The sequence below is a fragment of the Alligator mississippiensis genome, chromosome 5 (assembly GCF_030867095.1).
Source record: "Alligator mississippiensis isolate rAllMis1 chromosome 5, rAllMis1, whole genome shotgun sequence".
NCBI classification, from domain to species: Eukaryota; Metazoa; Chordata; order Crocodylia; family Alligatoridae; genus Alligator; species Alligator mississippiensis.
This window is the reverse complement of record NC_081828.1, coordinates 23,338,221-23,365,995: the sequence shown is the minus strand read 5'-3', so window position 1 is coordinate 23,365,995 and position 27,775 is coordinate 23,338,221. Positions and strand designations below refer to the sequence as shown.

The 27,775-nt window shown below is 41.1% G+C and overlaps 1 protein-coding gene across 9 annotated transcripts in view; it reads left to right on the top strand.

The window, feature by feature from the left end:
- The window catches only part of PIGK (phosphatidylinositol glycan anchor biosynthesis class K), a 143,837-nt gene that overhangs the window by 21,175 nt on the left and 94,887 nt on the right, over nucleotides 1-27,775 (top strand). For 8 of the 9 annotated variants that reach the window (XM_059727956.1, XM_059727958.1, XM_019489043.2 and 5 more), the window contains one exon: nucleotides 12,347-12,519. In XM_059727956.1, coding sequence (XP_059583939.1) covers nucleotides 12,347-12,519 — 173 coding nt within the window. Of the gene's footprint in view, nucleotides 1-12,346; nucleotides 12,520-21,382; nucleotides 23,387-27,775 lie in introns of those variants that run through there. The other variant, XM_059727961.1, reaches the window with a different exon arrangement.

Genomic DNA, 27,775 nt, shown 5'->3' with positions numbered 1-27,775 from the left:
TTAAGTGTTCCTGGGGATAACTGTTCTTCTGGAGTGGTTTAGTACCCACCGAGGTGTTAGGGCTTAAAGCCCACTTTATGGAAATGGGAGGCTCCGCCCTAGCTTGCTCCTGTGACCATATGGCTGAAGGCTGGCGAAGCTTGGGCGCATCTGAGCCCCAGGCCATAGGCCTAGGGCCTGCACATGGGATGCCTGCTAGGAAACTTTGGAAATATCTGAGGCCCCTGATGGGGGTGGAGGATGTTTGGCGGTTGTGGAGTCACTTGTGGTTCTGGACTGACTCATGGATTTGGACTTGATTTGGCTGATTTGCCTTGGAACACGAAACATTTATTTAAAAAAAAAAAAAAAAGTGTATAAAATGGATCCTGACTCCTGCTGGGTTCGAGACGTAAGGAACCCTCACTCTTGCTTTTTCTAACAGATGAAACTAGAAATGGTATACTGTTTAGTTATCTCATGTCTTGGTGTTGTTATTTGATGGGGACGCTGCCCCTAGAGGTCAAACAGGGTTTTGGGTGACAGGCCAAGGTCACCAGGGCCCTGCCCATGTTTACTGTCGCTATACCTGGTTAGTTCTGGATCTACTGTCCAGGACCACAGGCTTCCACCGCAGCGGGATGTGCCCTGCTTCAAGGCTGTCAGCCTCAGGTCAGGCTGTCCCCTCTGTCACAGTTGGCTCCTTTCTATTGAGTTTACAGACAGTCTGTCTCCTCTCTTCTTTCATAGCTGGCTTTGCTCACAGTTCATCTCAGTCTCTAGTCTCCCATGTCTCGTGTACGCTTAGGGTTTGGAACACCTCTCAGGTGCCTCCTTTTTGTGGTCTCCTCCAACCCTTAGCCACCGCCTGATCCATTGGGTGGAAGACCACCCGTTTGGGGCGTCAACTTGATTAGAACCCCCCCCCCCCCCCCAAAGTCTACCCAGTAATGGGTTAGCTTCACCCTGGACCGATCTCATTAAGTCTGCAGAAGAAAAGAAAGTGTGCGTTGCAACTGATCTGCCTCCTTGCTGCAGCACTGTTGGCCCCCTCTGTCTGATTACTGTCTGGGTCCACTTGCTCTAGTCCTGCCTCCTGTTCCCTCTTCATCTTCTTTGTCCAGGAGTTAGCTTCCTCCTGTGCCTCCTTCTCTTTGGTCTGGGGCCAGGCTCCTTAGTGAGAGCATCTGATCACCTGACTCTTGAATTTCCATCTTGGGTTCTCTGGAGCCGCTCTCACCTGGGCCGAGCGGCTTTCTGCCTCCTGTCCTGGCAACCTGCCGGTGAGCCCCGGTGACACCCATGTTCTGCAGAGGCAGCAAAGGAAGGTATGTGTGTGTCGTGGAAGGGCCAGCGGAGGCCTGTAGGTATGTGTGGCAGAGGACGGGACGGGATGGGGACAGTCACCCAAAGTGGGGAGTTGAGATAGAGCTAGGAAAAAGGGAGGGGTGCATCGGGTGCAGTAGCAAAGGAAAGCCCAAGTGCCCACATCCCTTTATTAATGGGATAGGGGCCCCATTACAAGCATACTTCTATATTTTAATAGAAAAAATAAATATAAAATGAGCAGCCTCCTGATTATTTTGGGTCTGAATGTGAGGATGGCGATAACCTTAAACCACGTTTTCTCAAAGAAAGGATAATTGCTCTTGTCTTACCCTGTCTCAACTAAGGTGAGCCATGGGTTCCATAATTTTTTTTTCAGAGAAACTGTACTCTATTCATACCTAATATGTAAGAGTAATATAGCAACTTCAGGTGCTCCTCCACCCTGCCTATGAAATTCTTCTTAACTATTCTTCTTAGAACAGCTCCCCCTCAGATGGACCTGAGCTCCTGACACCACAGTCTTGTAAAGAATTAAACATCGTTCCTTGTTGTCCACTCCACCTACACCCCACCTGTTACTGCCTGTCTGTGTTGCTAAGGGATGTAGTGTAAATCTGTGTAAATAACTGCTTTTCCAGTTTTATTACAGTTCTGAAAAATTAAAAAAAAAAATGTTTTTGTGGAACAAAGTGATTACTTCAGCCTAAAAAGAAATGTTATATATTTCAGATTATTTCTCTAATTTACTAAGGAGGGCTTTAAGCTTGGTTCAGCAGGTGATAGAGGCAAAAGCATGCAAGTCAGTAAAAAACAGGTAAAGATCTAGGACCAGGAGAAAATGGAAAACCTGAATAAAATCATGAGGGAAGTTGTTAGAGTTACCTAAGTGCAAGAAGCCTGAGGAGTAAGTAGGAAAAACCTGAAGTCCTTGTGTGTAAGAGCATAAGAGCTGCATTTACTGTGTGAGCCCATTTTACCTAGTATCCTGTGCCATCATAGTATGCTGTAAGGGAAAGCGAACAGGGTAGGACCAAGGGTTTCTCCATTCTTCTTCTTCCACTTGCAGCCTCCAGCATTACGGTCTGGGAAGTTCTGATTCAGAGTTTGTATCCCTAACTCCCTTTCTCAGTAGCTACTGATGCACCTTTCCTCCAAGAAGATGGCACTATTTCATGCGTTAGGGGATTGACTCTGCAAGACTGTGGCTCTAGACTACTGGATGCAAAGGATCCAGCAAAGTGATTGCAGGTGTTGGACCCTGGCTTCTGACTTCAGCAGACACCATCATGTATAGTCCTTGATCAGGATTTTGCACTGAGCCCACCTGGATGGTATCAAGCTCTTGTACCTGAGCTCGGATTAGCTCAATTCTTAGATTATGAATGCGAGAAATGGATTGGAAGTTGAAAAAGTAAGAAAGGTTTTTTTTATGCACGCACACATGCACATACACTTTGTACTTAGTAGATTCGGTACAAATGTTTCCTGTAAAACTGTATTCGGTTGTAAATCACTATGTTTTGTTTTACCAACCAGTAAAAATACACCTTTCTTTAAGAAAAACACCAAAAAAATATACAATAGGAAAATTGATAAAAAATTAGTGACTTAAATTGGGTTTTTGGCTTGCCGGTTTAAGTCATGATTTAAAACAGTGATTTAAATTGACTTGATTTAAATAAATTAACTGAATCTCAGGGAGAACTTCCTGTTAAGCATGGGCATAGGATTACTGGACAGGAGAGATGGTTGATTTAGCACTTGGGATTTTTAAGCGGAGGTTAGGCAATGTGTGTCTAGGATGGTGTAGGTAGGATTGATCCTGCTTTAAGGCGGGGGCTGGATTAGACAATCTCTTGAAATCACTTTTATCCCTATTTGTCTGAGTCTATGAACTTTTAAAAAATATTCTAAGTACATGGAAATTTTTTTCTAAAGGAACTGTAATTTTGAACAGAAAAAGTAAAACTTCTGTTTCACAATGTTAAGACAATGGCTGCTTGCAGATGTTTAAAAAACAAAAAGAAACAAATAAACCAAGTGGTACTTTACTTTAAACTCCATATGCTCCCATGCCAAGCCCAGCAGTTGCTTAGGAGAGGCAGCACATCAGTTGGACCTGGCCCACCTGATGTCTGTATAGATTGGGCACTTTAGTGGGGCTTTTTTGGTGCCTTTGTCTAATAGCTGATTGACTCAGCTATTAGATAAAAGTGCCAAAAAGCCCTGCTGAAGTGCCCTATCTATACAGATGCTGCAGAGCTGGGTCAAAGTAACATGCTGCTGCTTTCAATAAAGTGCTTTTAACATCTGCAAGCAGCCAATGTTTTTATTTCTGTACAGTTGTTTTAGGGCCCACTCCCTTTTTTTTTTTAGACCTGGTTCAGCAAAATCAACAAATTAATTGATGTATTTTACTTGACCTCCATGTCCTGTTACTGAGCTCTGATGCAGCAGCTGGGCGGTCTGTCCCTTTTCATAGCGCTCCCTGTGCTTTGTAGCTGGCATTAGCACATTTAGAGTGGCATGATATTCTCCTATCCCTCAGGGCCACTTTGTAGACCTTGCTACAGTCATCTGATCCATTATCTTCTTTTGGTGGTATTTCTATGTATAGATTTTTGTGTATAAGGCTTATTCTCTTCTTTTCTCTTTCTACTGCAGCAGCAGTCTTCATTAGCTCCTCTTTCTCTTGTAAATAGTAATAGTTAGTGTCAATGCCAGTTTAAAGTAGATTTTTGTTTTGTTTTTTTTTAAATTGGAGATTTCCCTTCCTTCCTCTCACACTTTGTGCTAAACCATAAAAAACCCCACAAAACAACTTACATGTATATACCCTATTTTAGTGTTCATCTAAATTAATACATTTTGTAGCAACATTTTAAAATAATAAACAGGAATAGTCAATAAAAAAATAAGATCTTTAAAATTTAATTAATTCTTAATTCTTTTTAAATAAATAGCAAATATTTGCATATGCAGAATTATTTTTTAATTTTTTAAATGCTTATTTGAAGTCTTGGAGAATTTTAAGAAGTATTCACATCAATTGATTTTGGTCAGATTTTGGCTATGTAGCTTCTTGACCTGTGCACAGTAGGATCATTTAGTGGAATGACTGATATACCACAGGCTAGCAGCTAAGAAGTGTTTCTCTATGGAGTGTTTTAAATCTTACACCTTAGATCTATGATAGATGGCATTTATTTTACATAATGATTAAACCCATGTCCAACTTAGAAAAGGGAGTGGAACAGTATTACAGTTTGCTGTATAACTTTAACCCTGACATATTTGAATAGGTTTTTAACATTTTTGTCTAGATTAGAGAAATAAATATTTCTGTAACTTGCCATTGGAAAAAAAAAACCCTATTTGATGATGATGTTTCTTATAGGAAGGGGGGAATGATTTATTTTCAGTTATCTATTTTTTCTTGCTGATGAAACTCCTTACCAAAAAGATGTTTTAGGATTTTTTAAAGTAATTTTCCACAGTGGAGAGGGTATATAAAACTTGATAAAATCTTAAGACTGTTCTGTTTTGTTTATAAGTTTATAAAATCTGTTCAATTCATATTCTCAAAGTACTGGAGAATATTTTATTCCTCCTGTACTGTCCTATTTTGTGCCAACTTTCCGTAGTTTAGTATGAGGGTAGCATAACTTCACCCTTATTAAGGATGTGCAGACATTTGAAATATCTGTGTTGGCAGGGAGCAAGGATAAGCAGGCCAGATTTGGTCTGGAACTTATCAACACTTACTGTCATCCAAATGCATTACTAACAAGTCATGGATTTATAGTACATCAACTCTTCCTCTGTTGCTGTCTACATTTAGCATTAATAATGGTCCTTCTCCTGGCTTTATGGTTGTCCTTTCTCTTATTAGAAAGAAGTCTAGGATTAGGAACAAAGCAGTGTCAGTCTTGACCCCTAGCAGATGTTACACCTAAGACATGATGTGATTAACAGGTTAGTCATAAATAATAATCCAGCCCCACATTCAGGCAGTTAATGGCATGCCAAATGAAGAAGCCAGCCACAAAAATATTCCACAAAATATGCATTATATTTATGTAGCTGGTTTTTGTCGTGCCTTGCATTGAATACGTAGCATGATAGCACTGATTGACAGCTCCCCTTGCATTGCAGCCTGACACTGTTTTCAAGATCCTGAGTTGAGGGGTGCTCACTAGCTGGGCCAGGGGACGTGAGGCACTGCAGAGCTCCCCATGACCCAACATTAGTGTTTGCCTTGCCTCAGAGCTCCCAGGAAGCAGTGGAGCAAGGCATTTGACACATCCTGACCCATGGCAACCCTGGGACTGGGGAGAAGTTCCCTGATCCTGGGGTCCCCATGCACCAGGACCTTAAAAAATTGTGCGTGCAGCTGGGTTGCACAGTTTTCTAACATCCCAGTGCATGGGCCTCTGGGACCGGCTGCATTGTGGTCCCAGGACTGGGACCCAGAATCTGTGGATTGTCATTCCTAGGTCTGGATCTGCACTGGAGTCTTGAACTAGCTCCACTGTAGTCCCAGGGCTGAGATGCCATGGAACTGGCTCCAGTGCATTCCCATGGTCGAAACTGAGCCTGATTGTTGATTCCAGCCATGAGACTGCACCAGAGTTGTGAATCTAGTATTGTCCTGAGCCTGAGACTGACAATCAGTTGATAGTTGGTCCCAGCCCCACACCATACAAGTTCACGCTGGACTGCAAGGGGAACCTGGGTTCATGATCCTGGGCTCCCCTTGCCCTGGCAAGTAGTAATGGTGTTGCCCTGGCAAGTAGTAATGGTGCAATTGGGATCAGATCCCAGAATTGTGCTTCTTGCCATGCATGTGTGGCATGGCAAGAGGCATGATTGTTGGGGTCAGAAGCCATCACACCATTAAATAAACTTGTGGCAAGGCTCTAGCAGTCATCTGGAATGAGGAAGAGGTGAGTCTTGGTGCCTCCTCTTTGGATTCCTGCAGTGGATGAAAGGAAAAACCAGAATCAGTTTCAAGGACAGTAGGCAGCACTGGGACCTGAATAGCCAGCCATCTGAGAGAGAGCAATGTCCAGAGGATCTGAAGGGAACTGTGGGGCAATGTGTCCAGACAGGAATAAGAATAGTTATAAAAGAACCTGAAGTTTACATCGGAGTGTCCCATTGCAAAGGACTAGAGGTGTACTGATACGTCCGTCTGATATCAGTTCGGCACCAATATAAAGAAAATTGGCTGTATTGGAAATTGGCCTGATGTGACTGATAATGTGGCCAATAAATGGTCTATACATGCGTACAACTGCAGTGCATCACGTAGGTGGCGAGGAGCACAGCCCGGCAGCATGGAGAGCTGTGTGCAGCTGGTAAGTGTATTGTGGTGGACAGGGAGGGGGATGGGAAGGGGTGTGGGGGGGCAGATCAAGGCCCCTGTGGTGAGGGAGGGAGTGGGGTTGGGGCAGACATTGCCCTGCTGGGGCAGGGCAGGGCAGGGGATGGAGCCGCAGTTCCTTTGGGGGGTGGGAGGAATGGGGGGGCATGTGCCCCCAGATGGGTGTGGGTGGGGTGGGCTGGGGCCAGGGCCAGAGCTGTGCTAGGCTCTTCCTGGTGGGGTGGGGGGTTAGGGGGCCAGGTTGCATTCAGGGCAGGTGGCAATGGACTGGGGGGGTGGCTATGGCAAATTTTAAGGTAACTGTGCTCCCCCTTGCCCCCCATAGGCCCCTCCCAGTACCGTCACCACCTGCCTTGAGCGCAGCCTGGCCCAGCCCCAACCCGCAGCGGCAGCCCGCCCCATGCAGATCCAGGGGCACATGGCCCCCCACCCTCCTGGGATGTAATCGGCAGCGGGAGCCGCCCCCACCCTCCCCATGCATCCCGGACGAGCTGTCTCTCAGTCCTGCACCCCACTGGGCAGCACCTGCCCTAGTGCTTGCCCCAGCCTCTGCCCCAGTCCCACTCCCTCCCTTACGGCAGGGGCCTTGATCTGCCCCCATGGCCCTTCCCTCCCCCCTCCCCTTCCACCACAACAGAATTACCAGCTGCATGCTGCTCTCCATCTGTATCAGAAATTGGATCGGTATTGGCTGATATGCCTCCTTAAAAATCGGCTATCGGTATCAGCCAGAAAAATCTATATCAGTGCATCCCTACAAAGGACCACTGCCATCTAGTTCATCGATTCTTAACCATGTTTTTGGTACCAAGGGATCCTTTTAGGGGTGCCACAGGGTGCTAAACAATAATGCCTTTAGGTGTGCAAAAATCTGCCCATGATTGACAAGATGATAAATCCAAAGATTTCAATTAGGAACCATAGCACCAAAAATATTCTGACCTGTTGTGATCATTCTGAGTGCTTTGCAACAGAAGAATTGCTATGAATTTATAAATTCCCTTTGAAAGTTTTTAGTCTTTTCATTGGCATGATTTTAAGCATGCTGAAATGTAACAGTATTAATTTGAAGTAATTCAGTCGAGAGGTTTGACTTTCTGAAATTTCCAACATTATTTCTTGGAATAGCTGCTGTTTCCCGCCCTTGTTTACATGCATGAGCTTTTGCCTGGAAACTAATGAGTATGACAAGTGAGTTATTCATTTGCTCAGTATGTTTGCAGCCACCTATTCCTTCTGGCACCTCTAACACTTCCAGCTTCTATATTCTAGACTGATATCAAAATGTCAGTGAAGAGTTTTGCCAACCTGTGAAGCCCAGGAAGCAAAACTATTCCTAGAAATTTAAAAACAGAATTTTATTATGGCAGACAGAGCCGAATGTTGGTAGTGTGAATTTGACTAAAATTTATACTTCTGGAAGCAAAATGTGTTTACATAATCAGATAAGTGAAGCAGTTGTGTTATTGCTAATTTAACTTTAACTCTTTCTCGTTTAGTAGCAGCAAACAAGTTGTGGTTTGTTAGTGCATAGTGCCTAGTGTTTATTGGTTTTGTGGCCTACAGGCTGGCATGCTAGTAGAATACAGAGAAGGGCTGCTCTCTCAGCTTCCCTGGAAACTTCTGGAGTGGCACAACTAACTACTTGCTGCAGAAGGCAGGGTCGATTTGCATTTAGTAGACTAACTAAATCGGAAAGATGTAGTATGAGCGTTTGTAAGCAGAGGAATTATTTTCTTCAGATGCTGTGAAGGGACTGTAGGAAGAAGATCTCCTAAATAGAAGGCAGTGACTGGAATACAAAGGGTAGGGAATTGGGGGAGAAAAAAAAAGAGTACTGCTCAGAGAGGCCAAGTAGGTAAGAGAGGAAAAAGTAGTTAATCCACTGAGGGGCCACAGGGGTTATAAAAACTGATCCAAGTAATGGGATAAGAATCCGTAGTCTTGATTTACTTTAGATTATACTTAAAGTCTGGTCTATGGGTGATTTTTTGTTGTTGTACTGCGGTTTCCTATTCAAATTCATTTTCAAAGCTTTGGTGTCTTAAAACAGCCGCTCTGAGGTCTGCGATGGACTGTCCAGGGAAGCTAGTGTTCTGCCACTTGCAGTAAAGTTGCTGTTGTTCCCAAAGAAGCATGGCCTTGAATGTTTTAAATTATATATGTATTAGCACAATCGCTTGGACAGATTTCATTCATTCATAAAATGCGTGTGTTGAGGGAGAAGGGGAGGATTTTTACCGTGTCAGTTTTTCTAGGAATAAAACGAAGGTATTTGTCACGACTTTCACTACAAAGAAAGCAGTTCAGTAGGCCTTCAGATAAAAGAATTGTTGCCACTGTGTGTCTTCAGTACCAGACATAAAGAGGAATTGGTAAGCAGCTTTTACTCTGAGGTCTTTGAAGATATTTGCAGTGGAATTGACTTTGATTAAGAAACCTTTGACACCAGGTTTGACATTCAGTTGGGGGCTAATATATATAAAGGCTAGAGTGTCAGCCTTGAAAAACGTCATTGGTAGTTTGTTGAATTATTTATATTTTCTATTTGTTTTCTTACTAATGTTATAGAGATACAAGATTGCTAAAAGGATGTATGACTTTCCTAGTACAATGGCGTAATAGTATAGTGGTGGCATGGGAGGCTTACATCTGAAATACTTCATGGAAAAAAATGATTCCCCATGCCCAACGAAGGGTGACTGTGCTCAAAAGCTTGCCATTTTTTTTTCCCATCTACTCAGTTGGTCTAATAAAAGATATCACATCTACTCAAAGAACCTTGCCTGTCATGGAAAAATGGCATAAATATGCTTTATATATTCATATATTTTTAAAGATTATAAAGTTGTGTTCTCTGGGGTTTAAGACAGATGGTGGTTCTTTTGCTTAAAGACCCCATGATGGCAAGATGACCTCAGGAATTTAATTCATCCATGCCCTACAGCCAGTCTCCCCTCTTTGATATGTTCTATGAATTGGTCTTATAAAATGGTCTACATTGCTTTTGTTGTTGTGGCTGAAGTTAACTCTTCCATTTTTTTTATACAGCTCTCTCATGCTGGGTGAGCTGTATTATGATCAGGTCCAGGATACCAATCTGGGGAGAACAAAGATACCTTCCAGGAACATGGGCACCTGTCTCCTTCAGTGTTTTTCATGCTTTTAAAAAATAAATCTGGAACTCACAATATAATAGCTCAGTGGCCAGAAATATATCCTAGTTAATTGCACAGCTAAGCCAATAGAATTGATTAATGAAGCCTGGTTTATTTAGTATGTGTCCTTGGAGAAGAAAAGGAGACCTTTTGTTAAACTTCTTTCAGCATCTGATTGTATTATGGCAAACAGCACAGTTGTGTGTTTTTTTTTCTCTTTTTCTCTTGTGTAGCCAGGCTGTCAACAAGGCCTTTTGAGATTTGAGAACAGCATTTTGGAGCAGATGCATCACAATGTGTCTCTTGATGAAGAAAGGTGACATTCTGGCATCTAATGTTTCAGACTGTACACCCAAAAATTAAATCTGTGAGCAGTTATTTCAGGCTTTTGTGAATACTGAGAAGAAACTCTGTGTAGGAGCAGATGATGTTGCTGAATTCTTTGTGTCTCTAGTTTTGTAAGGAGATTAAATTTCCCTGTCTTTTGTTTAGCAGCCATGTGATGGTGTGCCAACAAAGGAGACTAGAATGGTTGATGGTCTTGAAAGAGTGTTTTTAAAAACCTCTCAAAACTTGCATTTTGAAACATTTGTAACTTGACCAAATACGTGAGTTCCAGACTCCATGCAAATTAATACTAGGTAAAGAACCCACGGCAGAGTGTGAAAAGCTTCATAACAACCCCTTACATTTTTTTTTTTTTTAGATGTTCTGTATTTGTGGTTTAGAGATGGATTTCACTGACCTTTGTTACCAAAAGTTGCTTGGGTCATTATTTAAAGGCAGCAAGTACCTGGAAGAATCCTTTCAGTGGCTTCTTACCACTAAATAACTGTTTCTACCTGCACTTGCTCTATTTGGTTACAAATTTCTTGTCTCCTAGAAGAAGCAGCCATATCTACTGATTAGTGGTGGAAGGAGAACTGGGAATAAAGGTATAGGAGTTATAGCAGATCAATCATTTAATCATTAGTGGTTAGGGTAGGGAACTCGTTCTTTGAGTGTCCTCGTTTTCCAGTTAGAAGAGTAAGTCTTAAAAAATTCTAAGGTCCTGGGCTGAAAAGTACTATATAGTTCAAAATAGTATTCAAGATAATACATACATCAGTATACATATACATCACAATAATATTGCTTCATGTCATATCCGGGACTGTGTGTATGCAACTAGTATACATTTTTAGCAGCCATATGTACTTCTTTCCCTAAATTACTGACTCTGGGAAAGAACACTTCTGATCAAGCACTTGGTTTACATTTGTGGTTCTCTGTGGTTTGGTTGGCGTGTAGTTTGGATATCCTTCATGACCTTAGCCCTGTTGTGTGTATTTATGATCAAATGAATTTTCAGGGACTGGGCATTAGCCCAGCATTCTTTGCCAGTAAAAGGGGAGAGGGATAGAGAGAGAAGTTTGTACAAACATCTTATGTAAAATTCAGTGGTAACCTGATGTAATATTTTGAACAGGAATGCAGAGCTGTTGTGATCAATTTAAGAAGGTCTGTGATGGCCCAGGAAATAAAGACCCTATCCATAATCTGAGACCCTAGAAATGTGATGCTGGTTGTCCAGAACTAATGCATAAGTGTGCCTGTCCCTTTTGTGCCTCTGCTTTCATAAGCCACTAGGATCACATCTTGTGTACTATTTGTAAAATTGCTATTTTTTGAGCCACTTAAAATACTGAATTGAATTGGTCTTTTCCAACACCAGGCTTCAGTGGAATATTCTTTATACAGAATTTCTTGGGAACCAGTAAAACCTACATAAGCTTGTTATTGTTTAATGGATTTTGTCTTTCATTAAGTATCAGTGATGCATATTGAAATTCTGTGTAGTGGTGGAAGTGATCTGTGGATAGCATGCTATGGGAATGGCAGGCACATCTACGGTAACTAAAAATAGAGGGTCTTTCACAAATCTAAATTACCTTTTAATATTTGTAATTTTTTCATAGTTAATTTCAAGGCTGTTGAAATGAAGTAAGTATTGGAAATGTGGCTTATCTGGACTTCTTATCAAGAATCTAATGCATTTTTATGGCCTTTTTGTTAGCTTTCAAAAGCTGAGCAAGTACTTATTTAGCCTTGCTTCATTCCCTTCGGTGAACTTGAAGGACTGTCACCTCACTTTATTTTTCAGAAGTTATATAGCAACATTGCTGCATTTGTGTTCAGAGGCATATTTATTCTGATTAATGGTTTGCATCCCCCCAAGAGAGTTGCATGCAACTCATTTTTAATGTTAATTTGTCCTTAGAGTTAATGGTAGTTACAGGGACATCAGGAGGAGGAGGATATTTTAAAATGCATAATTATTACAAAATAGAATTAAAGTTAAATCGCTGTTTAATAGCTGCAGGAAAAAAATTGCACTTAGTTGATATTAGTGAAAATAGATGCTTTTCCATGACAGTATTCTGGCAGTTCTAGGGTGTTTAATTTATCTAGTCAGTCTGAGGGGAATGATATAAGTATCTATTCTGTTTTATAGTTTCAGGTTTGTCCTAAAAGTTTGTGCGTTTCTACACCTGGACACAGGACTGATCTTTTTCAGCGAGATCCTCAAAATGTTCTGATAACAGACTTCTTTGGTAGTGTACGAAAGGTGGAAATTACAACAGAAACTATTTCTCTGGATCCTAATTTGGCTATCTTGGAAAGCAGGTATGGCTTGATTTTTGTTTTTTGTTTTTTTTTTTTTCCCCCTGCCCTCCCTTCCCCTCCTGCCCCAGGTATGGGGACTTAGGTTCATTTGGCTTCTTGCAGTATATACCCAAGGTATAGTAAGAGGAGCCTTTATGTAATTTATCCTATAAAACAGTATGTATTCTCATTTTCTGTAGTGGGTATGCATTTTATAATATATGGTGTATCTTAAAGATTAACGCTTTGACTCTTTACATTGTCTAGTATGTGATGGGGCGGTGCGAGGGAGGTGGTGTGTGAGCCTTTTGCACCCCTGAGTCGGACTGCCTGGCCCTGGTACAAATGATTAGTGCTCCTTTGGAACCCTGATTTATAAACATCGGAGGGAAACAGAATTCCTTTCTGTTATGCCCCTCCTTTCCCACCCATAGCCAGCCTAAACATGTCCCTACTTTCTCCAAATTTAGGGTGGAGTTGTGGGCCTGGACCCACTTCCATTTACTTCCTGTTGACAGAGGATCAAGTAAGCAGGTAGAATTCTCCCCCTGCTGTCAGTGGTTGGATGAAGGCCACTTTGCAGTACTACTAAAACAGTGGTTTTAGCAGACTGAGACATTTTATAACTAATAAATTGTTCTTAGGTGAGATTATGACCACAGGTGTTTTCATAAAATTAGAATGGATTTTAGCATTGTCAGGAAAACTGAAAATAATGCTCCATATCAGCCTACACTAATTATATTGCATCTTATAGTTAGGGGCTTTGTACATGCCACTCTTTTTGTCCTTTCTTATGCTGCAATGGTGTGACTGTTTGCCTGAGTGGATTTTCTGTACTCTTTAAAAATCTTTCGGGTACATTAAAGTAAAACTCCTTGGATGTAGTTTAGTTTGGCTCGCCATGAATTAAAGCGTCACATCCATCCATTCATTCTTTGCAAACACAATGGCACTCAAAGACATGTAATGAGCCTTTTTGTCCACCAGATGGTGCTGAAAATTTTAATTGTTTTACCACTTTGAATTGCTTCCTCTTTCAGATTGCTTCACTTTTTTTTCTTGTGGCATTTGCTGGCTCCATGCTCCCACAGCTGCATGGCAGAGCATGGGTTGGGGGGCCCTGGGCCAGGGGGGCAGCACTGGACTGTTCCATTCTGCTGAGGTGCCAGGTGGGAACTGGGCTTAATTTGTTCAAAAACATAGTGTGTGCAAACACTGATGCAACGCTCCATAATAAACAACTTTAAATTTTATAAACCTGTTTAATTTAATGAGGATTAAACCCCATGGTGTGTACAAGCACCCTTAAAGGAGAAAGTATTTTTGTTTCCCTTTTTGAAGCTTAATTTATCATTGAAAGTCTAGAAGATTCCCTATGTCTTCTATGAATTTGAAAGCTTTATTTTAAAATAAAAAATATTGGAAGTAGCCACAGAAAAGCAGCTCTGAAATAAAGCTTTTTGAAGCTCCAAAATGCATGCTATTTTAGAAGTATGATGTGTGTATGCATATTATTTAACATATACTGATGATCTTTTTGGCAGGTAAATCAAAGCCAAATTGATCCATTGTTTTTGTCCCTCTGTAACAGGGCTTCCAGTTTTCAGTTTAAACTGAAAATTTGTGGAAATTAAAAAAAAAAAAAAAGTTTGGGAAAATTCTTGTGTATAAAATCTTAATCACTGCATTTCAGGCATCACTTATTTAGTTCTTAGAAAATTTCATACTTCATACAGGTCAGTCGCATCTTACGTAGGGGTTACGTTCTGAAGTCGGCGCGTAAGGCGAAAATTGCGTATAGTCAAATCGTGTATTACCGTGCCAGCGATTTGACTAGCGGTGACTGCCTCTGCCTCCAAAACCTCCCATCACTGCTGCGGAGCTGTGCTTAGAGCTGTGCGGCCAGCAGCAGTGGTGCAGCGTGGAGTGGTGGTGGGGACGGCTGTGTGTCGCCCAGCCACCCCCACGCTGCTGCTGCTGCCCGGTGGCCAGCCACACAGCTCCAGGCATGGCTCCATGGCGGCGATGGGAGGTTTTGGAGGCAGAGGCAGTCACCACTGGCAGTGTGGTGGTGGCCGGACCTCCAGGTAAGCGGCAGCGCCGTGTGCAGACTGAAGCCCCACCCTCCCTTCCACCCCACGTATAGTTGAATTTGTGCAAGTTAAATGCGCGTTATGATGCGACTGACTTGATATAGGGATGTTGCTAAGGTGACAAGTGTGTAAAATATGGGGATTTATAGGTGAATCCTTAACTAAAGAAATGAGAATTTTTTCAAGTATGTGGCAAGTACTTTCAGGTATCACAGTATGACCAAAAGTAAAAGTGTCCTTTTTTTGTGTGTGTAAACCACATAATTTCACTTTCCTTCATGCAAATTCTTGTTTAATAAGCAGCATATATTTCTTTACCTTGTATTGCAACTAGTAATAATTTTCTCTGTCATTTTAGCTCTGAGACAAACTATTGATTAGCTTGCTATACACACAAAAAATTCTGCCAAGTTTTCCGTGGCTTCAGTCCTGTGAACATTTGTTCCTTCATGCTTTACTCATCCTAGTAATCCCATTGTTGGAATGGGCTAACTCATGTGAGTGAAGTTACTCATTTACAAGTTTTTGTAGGGTAGAATCTGTTGAGAAATGATTAAAATGGGTATAACTTCAGCTTGGATTAGCCAGTTCACTGAGTTAGCTTTATTTTTGGTCTTCTGTTGCCATCTATTGGGAGCATGTACAAAATGACTGATTTGTATTGTATTTGGTTCTGTCTTACACTTTTTGTTAAAAGACCTTAAAATATTATGTGATGCTTTCTTCCAGGAGGAAAAATGGAATGGAACTGTAACTGGTATACAAATATACATTTTTTTTTCAACATGGTACATGCAAATGACTGTTTGCAGTATAGAACATGTTGAGTCAGGTATTTGATAGCATTTTTTATTAGTATGAACAAAGGCTTACATCTAGAAAGAAAAAAATACATCTTACAGTTCTAAATTTATTGTAATTTCATTTTCATTTTCTATCTGACTAAAGCCCTTCCTAAAATAATCCAGATGCTTCCTTGCTACCCATTCTCACATATCCATAAGGTAAGGATGTGCATGTGTGTGTTAACCCCTTTATGAATGGTATGGGTTATGGAGGAGATGAGATTGGATGATTATAGTCAACCTGTCTGGCCTGAAAACTTACTTATTTCCTTTTGATTTGTAGAGGGGATTAAGGGATATGCCCCTATTAGCAGCTAGGTAAATTCTTAAATTTACTTGGGGGATTCTCATATAGAGTTTAGACCTATAGCATGTACAAACATTTGCTCTTTCCAAGGACAAACTCTCTTGGTTATTCCCAGGTTATTTTTCTCCTGAAGTGGCCATTTTTGTTGTGGCAGAAAAAGCCTGAACATCTGTTCACATCTGGTTTCTCCTAGGAGAGCAGTGACCCTCCTAGGAGAGACTTAACATCTGTATGAGGCTAGTTGCTGAAGCATATGAGAGAGATTTAAAAAATAATTGCCAAGTGTCCAGGGGTTGAGAATCATTACAGTCGAGCTGGGGTGCCACCAGACTGTTTAAAAGGTGACACCAGATCTGAGGAGGTCAGTGAAGCGTGAGGAGATGAATTGGAGAGCTAAACAGATGAGCAAGCTCTGGCTTGTCCCTGCCTGGATAATTCCCTGCCCGGACTGCCCAGCCCTTGTGTAATATATCAATTAGTTTTTGAAATTGGGTGCCACTCAATTCACAACAGCTATGGAGGGCTGTCTTTAGTCTAGTGGGGGTGCCTTGAGTCCAAAAAGGTTGAGAACCATTAATCTTGTGTGTGCTGGTCCCACCTTCCCCTTTCTTCCCCCTTTGAGAAGAACCTAAAACATAAATGTTTTTGACGGAGAAAAGGTTGTGAGCTATATAGAAAAACAATGCTGTATCTTGAAAAATCACCATCTTCAAAAGTAGCTGGCTGCAGGGTTGGCAGCACCCTCGTTCAGGACCAGTGCCATAAGGACAGGAGAATACTGATATGTTGACAGGGCACATCGTGTTCCCATGCTTACGTTTAAAAACAAAACCAGTGTTTATTAGGCAGTCAGACACAGTATGACTTTTTAAAGAGTTCACAACTTCTTACTTTCTGTAAATCCAAGAGATAAAAAATGTATTATATAATCTAGGGCACATCAGGTCAATTTGCATTAATTTAATTCAGTAGTTTACCTTTCTTCCCCTCGCAACAATCCCATTTATATTGACAGGAGGCTTTCACAAAGGGAAAAAAAAGAATAGCACTTTATTCTGCTGTGTTAATAACATGGTTATTCCATCAGGAGTAATTCTGTTGCAACTAATTGAGAATTTCTTGTGTAAGTAGCAGAAAAATAAAACTTGTTGGCAGGTGGGGAGAGAAGGGGGTTGGGGGGTTGTTTTTTGTTTTTTTACATGAATATGGACAGAAGCCAACAGTTGCACAGCTGCTGTCTTGTGCTGTTGTGAGAAAAGGAAAATGTTAAGAGTCGAATAAACTGCTAATTTAATAAGGAGTTGCCTGGTAAGGCAAAGCAGTACAACAGCAATTCTCAACTTGGGTGCCATCACATTCAAGAAAGTCATGGAGGAACTCCCTAACTCTTTTTTTTTTTTTTTAAATGGGAGGGTGGGTAAGAAGGGGTGTGTGTGTGTGTGTGTGTGTGTGTGTGTGTGTGTGTGTATATGAGTGTGTGCCACTGTTTTAACTCATTAACTGACCAGAGGGCTTGTGTTTCTGCCCCAGGTGTCCGTTGCTTCTGTTGGAGTGTGGTATTTTCCCATGTCTCTTCTCAGTCCTTGACTCTGTACAAGGCATTGAAGCCTTTTTGAAAGATGTGACCCCTTTTCCATCTTCAATAGCATAAAAAGTTTTTTACTGCTGTAGTGATGTTGTAGCTGTGATGATCCAGAAATATGTGAGAGGTAGGAACTTGTTTGATCATGTATTTTATTAGACCACTGTATAGTTATGAGAGAATTTAGACAAGCATTTGGGCACAAAGTATCTTTCCTCAGGTTTGAGAGAATCAGACATAGCTTGAACTAAGTATTAGATAGAGTAATAGCTTCTGTGTAACTTCATATGTATTCAAAAACAGTCTGCTTAAGGAATGGGGAGAGGCTATCAAATAGGAGCAAAGAAACAGTCACATGAGTAACTGGAAGATGAGAGAGACAGTAGAAAGGATAAGCAGGTTAGGGTCCAGCAGAATTCAGTGGGGAGCAACAAAAATGAGTAGAGGCCTGGAAACCATGACTTAGGAGGAAAGGTTGAAAGAATTAGGGTTGTTTTAATTTGGAGAAGTGAAGACTGGGGGGTGGGGGGAGGAGAGGAAATTTGATAAGTCTTCAAATGCAGGTTTCCCTCGCTTTATGCTGTACATACGTTCCTGGAAAACGAAGCATAATTTCACATAAAGGGAACCCACTTTACAATGTAACAAATAGGGATACGTTCCAAGACCTCGACTGTACTGACCCCGAGACCTGTTTCTGCCACTTTTACAAGACAATTTTGGTACTCACAAACAGCAGAGAGGGTTAGGAAATAAGTTAGCGGGACCCTTAGAAGCCATAATGGGGATAGCAGCTGCAGAAACACGTGTCGCAGGCAATGAGCGAGGAGCACACATGTACACAGGAGACTATATTTTGGTGCGCATCACTCCCACAATGCACCACACAAAGTAGCTGATTGCATAAGAGTAAATTTACCTTGCATATAATGAATTTTTGGTATAAAAACGGTCATTGCATAAGAACAAATTCACATATACAGAACCTGCATAAAGCGAGGGAAACCTGTAACCTGAAGGATGATTACAGAGAGGGTGGAGATGAGCTTTTCTTGTGGCTGTAGGGGGCAGGATAGAAGTATTGCCTTTAAACTTCAGCAGGGAATATTTAGATTGGGAAGTAGGAAGAACTTTCTGAACATGAGAATGGTCAAACATTGGAACAGGATGCCTAGAAAAGTTGTGGCATCTCCATCCCTGGAAATTTTCAAGAGCAGATTAGACAGACACTTGGCTGGGGTGGTTTAGTCAGGGGTAATCCTGCCTTGAGTAGTAGGTTGGCTAGATGACCTTGTGAGGTCCCTTTCAGTTCCACTTTTCCTATGATTCTATGTTTAGTGGAAGAGCAAGACCAGTCAAGAGGGAAGAGAGAGTCCTTATCATCTGTGGAGTGTAGAGAGATTAGCAGAGATCACAAGTCATTGTAATTGATTGCAGTGAGCCATAAAGTTAATGTCTGTGTTCAATTCTTGATTGTTAGTGTTCAGTAAGGTTATAAATTTGTGTTCCCAGGCCTGACTTCTGAAAGTGTTTTTATAAGTATTCCTTGAGCATGAGGATTGTGAGGTCAGGAAGGGAATGGTTGTTCTTTGGAAAGTCTCTTCCCTGTGTTCTTGTATGTCTGCCCCTACATTTTTTTTGGTTGTTCATTCTGGAATGTGGTTTTTGTCTAGTCTCCCCACATAGTTTCCATGGGGGCATTTGGTGTAGTTAATGAGATTGTACCACAGTTTAGGGTAGACGTAGGATTCTGATGGCAGCATTGTGAGGGGTGTTGATTGTGGTTGTAGTGGAAATCTGTTGACAGGTTTTGCATTTATTGTAAAGGCAGAGTTGTGTCCTGTTTGGTGTCTGTTGATCAACTGGGAGTTTTTGCTAGAGTCTGTATATATAACTAATTCATACTGATAACAGCTATTATTTAATGCTGGGTATTCATGACAGATAGTGAATAACAAAGATACAGCCATATAATAAAACAAAATTACCTCTTGAGATCATACAGATGGCAAATTACTTGAGGTTTCTTCTCTCTGCTTTAACCTTGTTCTTTTGTGGAATTTTGTCCTTTCATTACATGGCTGCTTAATTGTTAGTCTTATATTAGAGATGCACGTGGACCCAGCGTAACTGCTATCAAATCAGAAGGGACAATTTTACCTTCAGCACCAGCCATGACATTTAGCAAAGCCCCTGAAGTTTTCCCTGGTTTGGGCTGAGCCTTCTATGAAGAGAGAAATCAACAAAGCAAAAGAAAAAACTTTCTCCCTATATTTGCATTGAAGTAATAAATATTTGTGAGTAGAACAAAGTTTTTCTTCTTTTCCTCTTTTAAATCCCCATTTTCTTCTCTTAGAACATTTTCAGTCTGAGCCAAGCTAACTTCAAAGGCTTCCTTCTCTAGATGTCTTAGCCCTGACTGAACTTAGAGCTGCCAGTTTTGACAGAGAAACTGAAGGTCTTGGGATCCTGGGACCTCAGTTGCTTTTTTGTTCGAATCCCTTTAAAGTGAACTCAAAGGGAAATAAATACTAAGGGGAAGAAGAAATCCTGTATTTTGGAGATGGGGAATATGCAGTGTTTAAGATATCCAAACCTCTTCAGCTTCTCTTAAGCTCAGGTAAGAACTCTTGCCTAGCCAGTTTGAGTACTTCCTTTTTTCAAGAAGAGATATTTGAGAATGGGAAGTAGCAGTCAACATTATGCATGACCTTTTCATCTGTGAGCAGTAGCAGGAAGTAGATTCACAATATGGCAATGTAAAGGTATCTTGGCTTCATTACCTTGGATAATTAAACTTCCTAGTTTAAGCAACTGTTGATCCTCTGGATCATTGTGTACATGTAAGAGGTCTGTTCAGATGCCTGATTAATCCATTTGTGCTGAACAAGCCCAATTCAAGAGCGACACAGCTTGTTACAAGTTTTACAGATCCATATGTTGTCTGAGTTGGAGTCCAAGTTTACAGCCTGCTGCTTTTTTCTTTCTCACTTTGCTTCCATCCTCTGGATCAAAGCCACTTCATGTTGAGCTGCACTCAGTGCCATATGTTCCCTCCAGACTGGACAGGATTCTGCAGGCATCTCCTAGCTTTATATGTTGATGTCAAACCACTTCATATCATTTTTGCACAGATCATGGTACTGCCATAGAAGGTGACCTCACTTTATAGAGCCATCCTGAATCTTGTTATATAAAATATTCTTGGGGATACGGTCTCCTCCCAGTCTCCTGACATGGCTGATCTTTCGCAGCCTCCTGTTCTTGATAGTGGTTTCTAAGTGTGTCAGCGCTGCATGCTCCAGTACCTCTGTTTGGTATTCTGTCTTCCCACTTTATTTTCAGTATCTTACGCAGACATCTCATGTAGACGCTGTTCAGTCTCTTGATGTGCCTAGCATATGTAGTCCACACTTCTGAACCATAAAGCAGGGATGTCAGCACATACGTGTCTTAGTTTCACGTTTTCAGTTTCCTAGTTTAACAGTTGACTAAAATGAGTGATGGACACTCATATTAAAGTGGCTTAAATACCTAAAAGTTAAATGTTAGACAACCAGTTTAATGGGCTATTCCTGTTTAAAAAGGTACTTGGGATGTAGAGTAGGGAGGGATCTTCATGCTTTTCATGCAATAAGAAAACAAATGTAGGTAACTGGAGGTTCGTTGTAGCATATGCCAATGGCAAATATTCTTATACTTAAAAATTTTTTTTCAACTGTTTCCTATGCTTTTTCTTTTTCTCATCTCCAAAATGAATATACTGAAAGACCAGAGATATTACTGTGTATTCCTGCTTCTCTGAGAAGCACACTTTAGTCCTCTCTAGCATGACTGGATCGTTCAGGGTGGATATCAAACATTGATTGGCTGTGGTGGGCCTGAGAGAGATTTTTGATTAAAAAAAAAAAATCTTTATTATACAAATATTAACACAAATCATGAAAATGGAAAGATGTGTGCCCCTCTTAGAGGGCTGAGTATGAAACACTTTTTAGTAGCAAAAAACCCATGTCGCTGGAGCTTAAAACCCTCTTCCTTGTGCTTCTCACAGGGTTACCCACATAGGATCAACTGTCTGTCTTCCCCCTTGCAGAGGGACCCCTCAGTAGCCCAGCATGGCAGAAATTGGTCCAGATTTTGTTGCAAGGTGAAGTATCCAAATTAATCCAAGAAGAGCACACACCAACTGCTGAAACTTCCTTAGCCTGACGAAGGGTTTTTGAACCCGAAAGCTTGCTTAATAACTTTTCTCCAACTATTTGGGTTGGTCTAATAAAAAATATCAAATTCACCCAAGGAACCTTGTCTGCCTATGTCCTTAGACCAACACGGCTACAACCTAAACCCCTGCAAATTAAAATGTGACACACATGGGGACCAGGAAGTAGAAAGTTGGAGGGTGTCATTGGAGCTGGCTCCTGCAAGCTGGTTTCAGCAACTTTTCAGAGTCACCATCATGGCCCAACCCAGCAGAAAATTGACCAGGCAAATCATGCTTCCTTTGGCCATTCAGTATGGGATAGAGAAGATAGTTTTGGAGAAGTTCAAGTCTAGTGTGCCTAACAGGTTGCTGAGGACAACAAAGAGTGTCTTCAGCCAGGGACAGTTCTGGAAGACATGGAATTACCTCGTCCTTACAGAAATGGCAGGCCACTAATGGTGTCAGGTCTGAGTGGGGACAACATACTTGTGGCCAGGGCCCCATGCAGCAGCCACCACTGGATACTGCCTGTTCTCTTCGCGATAGGTAGCTTGTACATGGTGTGCCAGGCCAAGTGGGCATACTGTGGTATTACTGCTACTAGGTGCCACCTCCAAATTGTGTCAAGGCAGGCAGCAAGGACATGGTAGCAGCACACTTTGACTGTCTTTATCATGTGTACAGTGCCTTCGCAGGCAGGCTCTCACCACTGGTCTCATTAGGCACAGGAAAGGACAGTAAAGTGCCATGGTGGTGTGCCTTTTTTAAAAGGAAAAAGGAGAGAGGGAGGTACTGGTTTCAAGATTACTAGGTTGGTTTATGCTTAGAAGCCATAGGGTTTATATTTGTTCCTAACTTTTCTTGTTTTTAATCTTTAGTTCCGTAACTGTGCTCTTGTTCACAGAAATGTCCATTTCTCTGTTTAGATCTTGCTCTGCTCTTAGCCTCAGTATTATCCTGAGATGATAATGATTCATCTTCCTCAGCATTTTCAGTATTTTGTAACTGTTCTTCATGCTAAGGGAGTTACTGTCTTTTTAATGATAGTTTCTGTATTTGCCTGTCATTTGGTGGCAGCAGCTGTACTTCGCTTGCATTGTTTGTCTTGAATAGTCTTTGCTTATGTTTTCCATAGACTTTCTTTAGATTGGGACTTTGTACATTGTACATCATAAAAACAATAACATTATAACATGTAAAATTGTTATAGTGGAAGTCCTGTTATCGTGTTTTGGATGATTTGTTTCCAAAGAGATTCATTGAAACAGCATATATTAAAATATGGAACTTTATTAGCTACAGCTGTAATTGTGGGTTAGACTACTGTGGCTACTTTAAACCAGAAGATGGCAGTCGTGCTAAATATAAAACTGTCAGCACTGTTTATTTAGAACACTATTTTTAAAAGATTGCAGGTTATTAGGTGGTGCCCCTAGGTGGTACACAATATTAATTCCCATGTACTAATGAATGTGCTAACAGTTTTTATATTATTAATTTGTATTGCCTTTAGGTCAGGAAATGAGGAAAGGCTTGGGATTTTATATATATGCAACATAACTAGAGTATACATCTTTCCTTTATTTGGTACTCTTCAACAAAGTTACAGTCCAAAACTTAATTTAATATAATTCATCCTTAAATAATAATGTGTAAAAATTAGCTACTGGTCTGTTAACTGTTAACAGTTGCTTTATTGTGCTCTGGCCTGAGATTGGATCAGTCCTTCTGTATGCAGTTATGAATTTGTTAGTACTCTATACATCACCAAATAATTTTGTTCATCTGTAAACTTTGTGGGTAAGTTCCATGTATTGCAAGTGAGACACATTAATAAAATAAGCATCCATTTTATTTTTGTTGTAAGGTCTTCCAGTTGTGTTCAGTAAATGATTCAAAGTGTGATACAGGGACAGTAGTTACCAACACTTACTAAATTCCCATAAGTCCCTTGCAAATATATTTATCTTTTCTGATCACCTGCTTAGCAGTTAATTGACCTTACAAAGCTGGTGTATATGTTGCTATATTTATTAATGTAAAAAAGAGAAATTCACATGGGGACAACAGTACTGTATTAACAGAACAAATACAGTGCCAGAATTAATGCTGTAGACTAAAATTTGCATAGTGAAGAGTCAAGGGAAAATACATAAGAATGACTGACAGAATCAAAAGGAGCTTTAATAGGCATAAAAAGCTGGCTAGATTTTAAATATATTACAGTTGAAAATGATGCTGTAGATAATCACATACCCCATTTAATGATGGATAAATTACTATCTTACAGAGGCCACAGCTCTGTGTAATGTTAGAAAATGTGCTAATTTTTAAAGTTTTATTTAGAAAGAAGAAAAGAGTTCTATAGATTTCTAACTTGAAGGATAAAATGTATAAAATATTTGTGATACTTGCTCCTTTAGATTTCCCCATGAGTCCACATGTTTACTCCTTCCTCATAATATCTAGATGTTTGGGCCATCAGACCAACCTAGCTACCCTCATCAAGCCCTCAGGGCCGATTTTGTGTTGGACACCCCTGGTTTAGTGCATGTAGAGTGGCATTCTGTGCTCTGTGTCATCCCTTCCTGTGGTCTGGTGACACTAGACAAGTCCCTGTAGTCTTCAGATAAGCTAAAAATAACGTATTTCCTACAGTTGTGCACAGGGCTTAATGTCCTGCACAGGGACCCCAGTTGGAGATGCTAGGGATTACCAAATGGCTGCCACTCTCTGGGAGAAACCTATACCTGGAGCCTTATCTACCATGAGCCTGGGTACACTCAGGCATAGGATGAAACACACTACTGCAGTTTCACAATGTTTTCTGTGTTGGCTCCATTTTATTTATTTATTATTACATTATGAACTTTGATTGGAGTAAGATTTCTGACAACAGGCAAATGAATTCTGACTCCTTACTGTGGAGGTTGATTTTTCTGTGCCCTTCACTGTTGGCCAAGCAGACGAGAACATTGTCATTTATGGGAAATTTCTTTTGGGCTACCCGGTTGATTTTCCACATAAATCAGAGCACAGCTCCCCTTTCAAGACAGCATGTCAGATAGTAAGATGGAGGCCAGAGGGTCATTATCATATCAGGAGGTAAATTTTGCTCTCTAGTTACTATATTAAAGGTGCTATCCTTTACGTTAACCCACTTTTTACGTTACATGTTTGTGGTTTTTCATAGAATATATATTATTTGCAAGACTGTAACTGTTGATTCAGATATTTGTCTAGAATTTTTCTTTTCCAATTTTATTTTAGGTTTGGATCATTTTTGGTATGTTTCCTGCTACCAGTTTTCATTGGTAAAAAAAGCTGATGCTTGTCATCTTTAGTAAAAGAGACAACACAACACCTTGTGAATATTGCTTTGTTGTGCATACAGATGTTGCCTCCTTAAATAAATGCTAACATCAGAATGTGCTGTCAAGTGTATATGTTGGTAATGCACGCTGGAAGTCTTGCAACAAAAAAGCTTATCCAAGAATCTGATCCAAAGCTCATTTCAGGCAATGTGAAATTTTATTAATTTCAGTTGACTTTGGATCAAGCCCAAAATCAGTGTGCATTTTTTGTTAACACTTTCATCTGTCCACTTCCAGTAGAAATGATTAGCACAAATGAATAACATCTAAAGTAGTTAATTGTCAAACAGAAAGTTTGTAAGTAAATCTTAAAGCATATTTTGACAGCACCTCAGTTCATGAGAATATCTGCCTGATTGACAGATAAATGAGCACTTAACCTATTTTTATCCTCTAACCTCCCCCTGTCCACTCTTATCTACAGTGTCTTTTCTCTCTCTCCCTTTGTAGTGTATTCTCAATGTTTCCCATTGGTTTTTTTTCACCTTTTCTTTCTTGCATAATCTTTTTCTTAATTGATTTTTACATTTAAGTTTCTGGTCTCCTGCTATACTTTTTAAATTCACCTAGGAAATCACCTTTTGCTTTTCTGCCAACATGCTACATTGAAATCCATGTTTCTTTTAACATGCACATCCTCAGTTATGTTCCAAGAAAAACGTTCAAATTATTCTGATTTTTTTTTTTTTGTAATGTTGGTATATGACATTTCAGAGATCAGAATTCTAATGCAAAGTGTTTTTTTCTGGGTTTTAGTCAGTTTGAGAGATTATGATAATCTTGCCCAATAGGGATCATTATTTGTATCAGTGTTTGTTAGATATTGGCACTACTAGACTGTGGGCACTAAAACTGCTGCTAATTGTTAGTATTTGCTTACTTTTTATGATCTATGTGGCTGAGATAAGAATTTTAAGGGTTTCAAGGGGTTACAGGCAACAAGCAAATAAGCTGAGCCAGTGATTATTGGACTACCAGGTCTCAGGTATTTTTGTTTTATTTTTTTAGTGGACTTTGTCTGTTGTCATCCTTTTTATGTCCTTAAAAATGGACCTGAGCACATAACTGTCAGGTCTGCAGGGCTCCTGGGCTCAAGCAACCTTAATATTTTTTTTGTTTGGCATTAAACTAGACACACGCACTCTCAGTTCTTGCCCACTTCAATATTGTGAAGGAGCTTACACTTGTTTTTTGAGTGTCTGAGGGATTACGTTCCAGATGGTCAGAAATTTCTTCCACTGAAAATTTGAATCTTATCCAAAGCAGTGGAGGAAGGAGGGGCATTTTGGACATCTATACACATGCTCTGGGGTGGGGGGTGAGAGGGGGTGAGAGGGGGTGATTTCATTAGAACAGCTCTGAGAGCCACTGTAATTAAAGCATCTGCAGCATCATGTGCATTCAGTGTCCTGCATTTCAAAATGGTGGCAGGAGTGTTTGAACTAAAGCTCATTGGACAAGCTTTAGTTAAAGTGCCCCACCACCATTTTGAAACAGGATGCTGAATACACATAACACAGATGATGCTGGAGCATGTTAATTAGGATGCTCCAGCAGACTCGCTTAATCAAGTCTGCTCTGACATGTGCTAATAATTAGCAGGAGTTGGAGCAGAGCTCTGTGATGTGTATAGGTGCCCTTTATCCTGTTCACATAGTAAAACAGTTCCTAAAAGATTAGTAAAGTGGTCTTGCTTTAATATTGGCACACCCAGGTTTCCACACCTTTCCTGGGTTTTATATGTTAGCAGAACAGACTTCTTGTTGTTTGATTACCAGTGCTGTTACTTAAATTGCAGAGATTTTTCTCCATGTCTTAATGGAGTCTTAGTGTTAATTTCTGAGTCTGATCAGATCATTAGTATGATCTGAAGGGTGAATCTAATTTATTTTCCTATATTGTGTATTCCTAAAGATTTGGTTATTCTCAAATGAAAGTGTAATACTCTATAATGTGTGGGAAGAAAAAAAAGCACCAAAAGAAAAGGAAGGGAACAAAACCTCACCACTAAAATGATTAAATTATCCCAGTAGTAGGGTGGAGGGAGATTTGCATTTGGGTTTACATAGCATCCCAAGAAATGAGAGGAAAAGACCTGAAGCAACTATGACAGACCAGGAATATGTATGTATGATGTATGTGAAGAGAGATTCTAGCCTGGTTGATACGGTGCTGGGTCCTGCAGGATGGCCGTGATCTCCCCAAGGCCCCCTTCCTGTGCCAAGTTGGCCCAAAGGGCACCCTCACTTCTCTCCCGCCACGTCTTTGATGGAGAATAAATGTATGGGAGGCTGCCTTACGTCCTCTTGGACACGATTTGTTGTAATACCTGACCCTGTGGACTCACAGACCCCTTGTGGGTCCTGCTCTGCAATGGGTGCTTCGGGGCACCCTAGCCTTATGGGCTATGCGTGGCTCCAGCCACCTCTTTACCACGTCCCAAGCCTCGCAGCTGGAACTGATGTTGTTCGGTCAGGGCCTTGTTATAATTTGGCCCCCTTGTCTTCTCTGGGCCATATGCGGCCCTGTCTTGCTCTGCGCCCTCTCTGGCACTCGCCAATGCTGCCCCCTCTCCTGGGGCTTCTGCAAGATTACCCCCTCTCCTGGGGCTTCTCACAATAATGTTGCCCCTCTCTCTAGGGCTTCTCACAATGCTGCCCCCTTCTCTAGGGCTCGCCACACCCGCACTGGGGCTTCTCATCAACGCCCCCTCTCTGGGGCTTCTCAACTGCCCCCTTTCTGGGGCTGGGGTCAGTGCACCCCAAATGCTGCGCCCTTGCTGGTGCTGGGGTCCCCACGCTGCTGGGGGTCCCCTGTGAGGCCTCCTCCAACCCCTAATAGCCTCACCCAAACCACCAGTGTTTAAGTA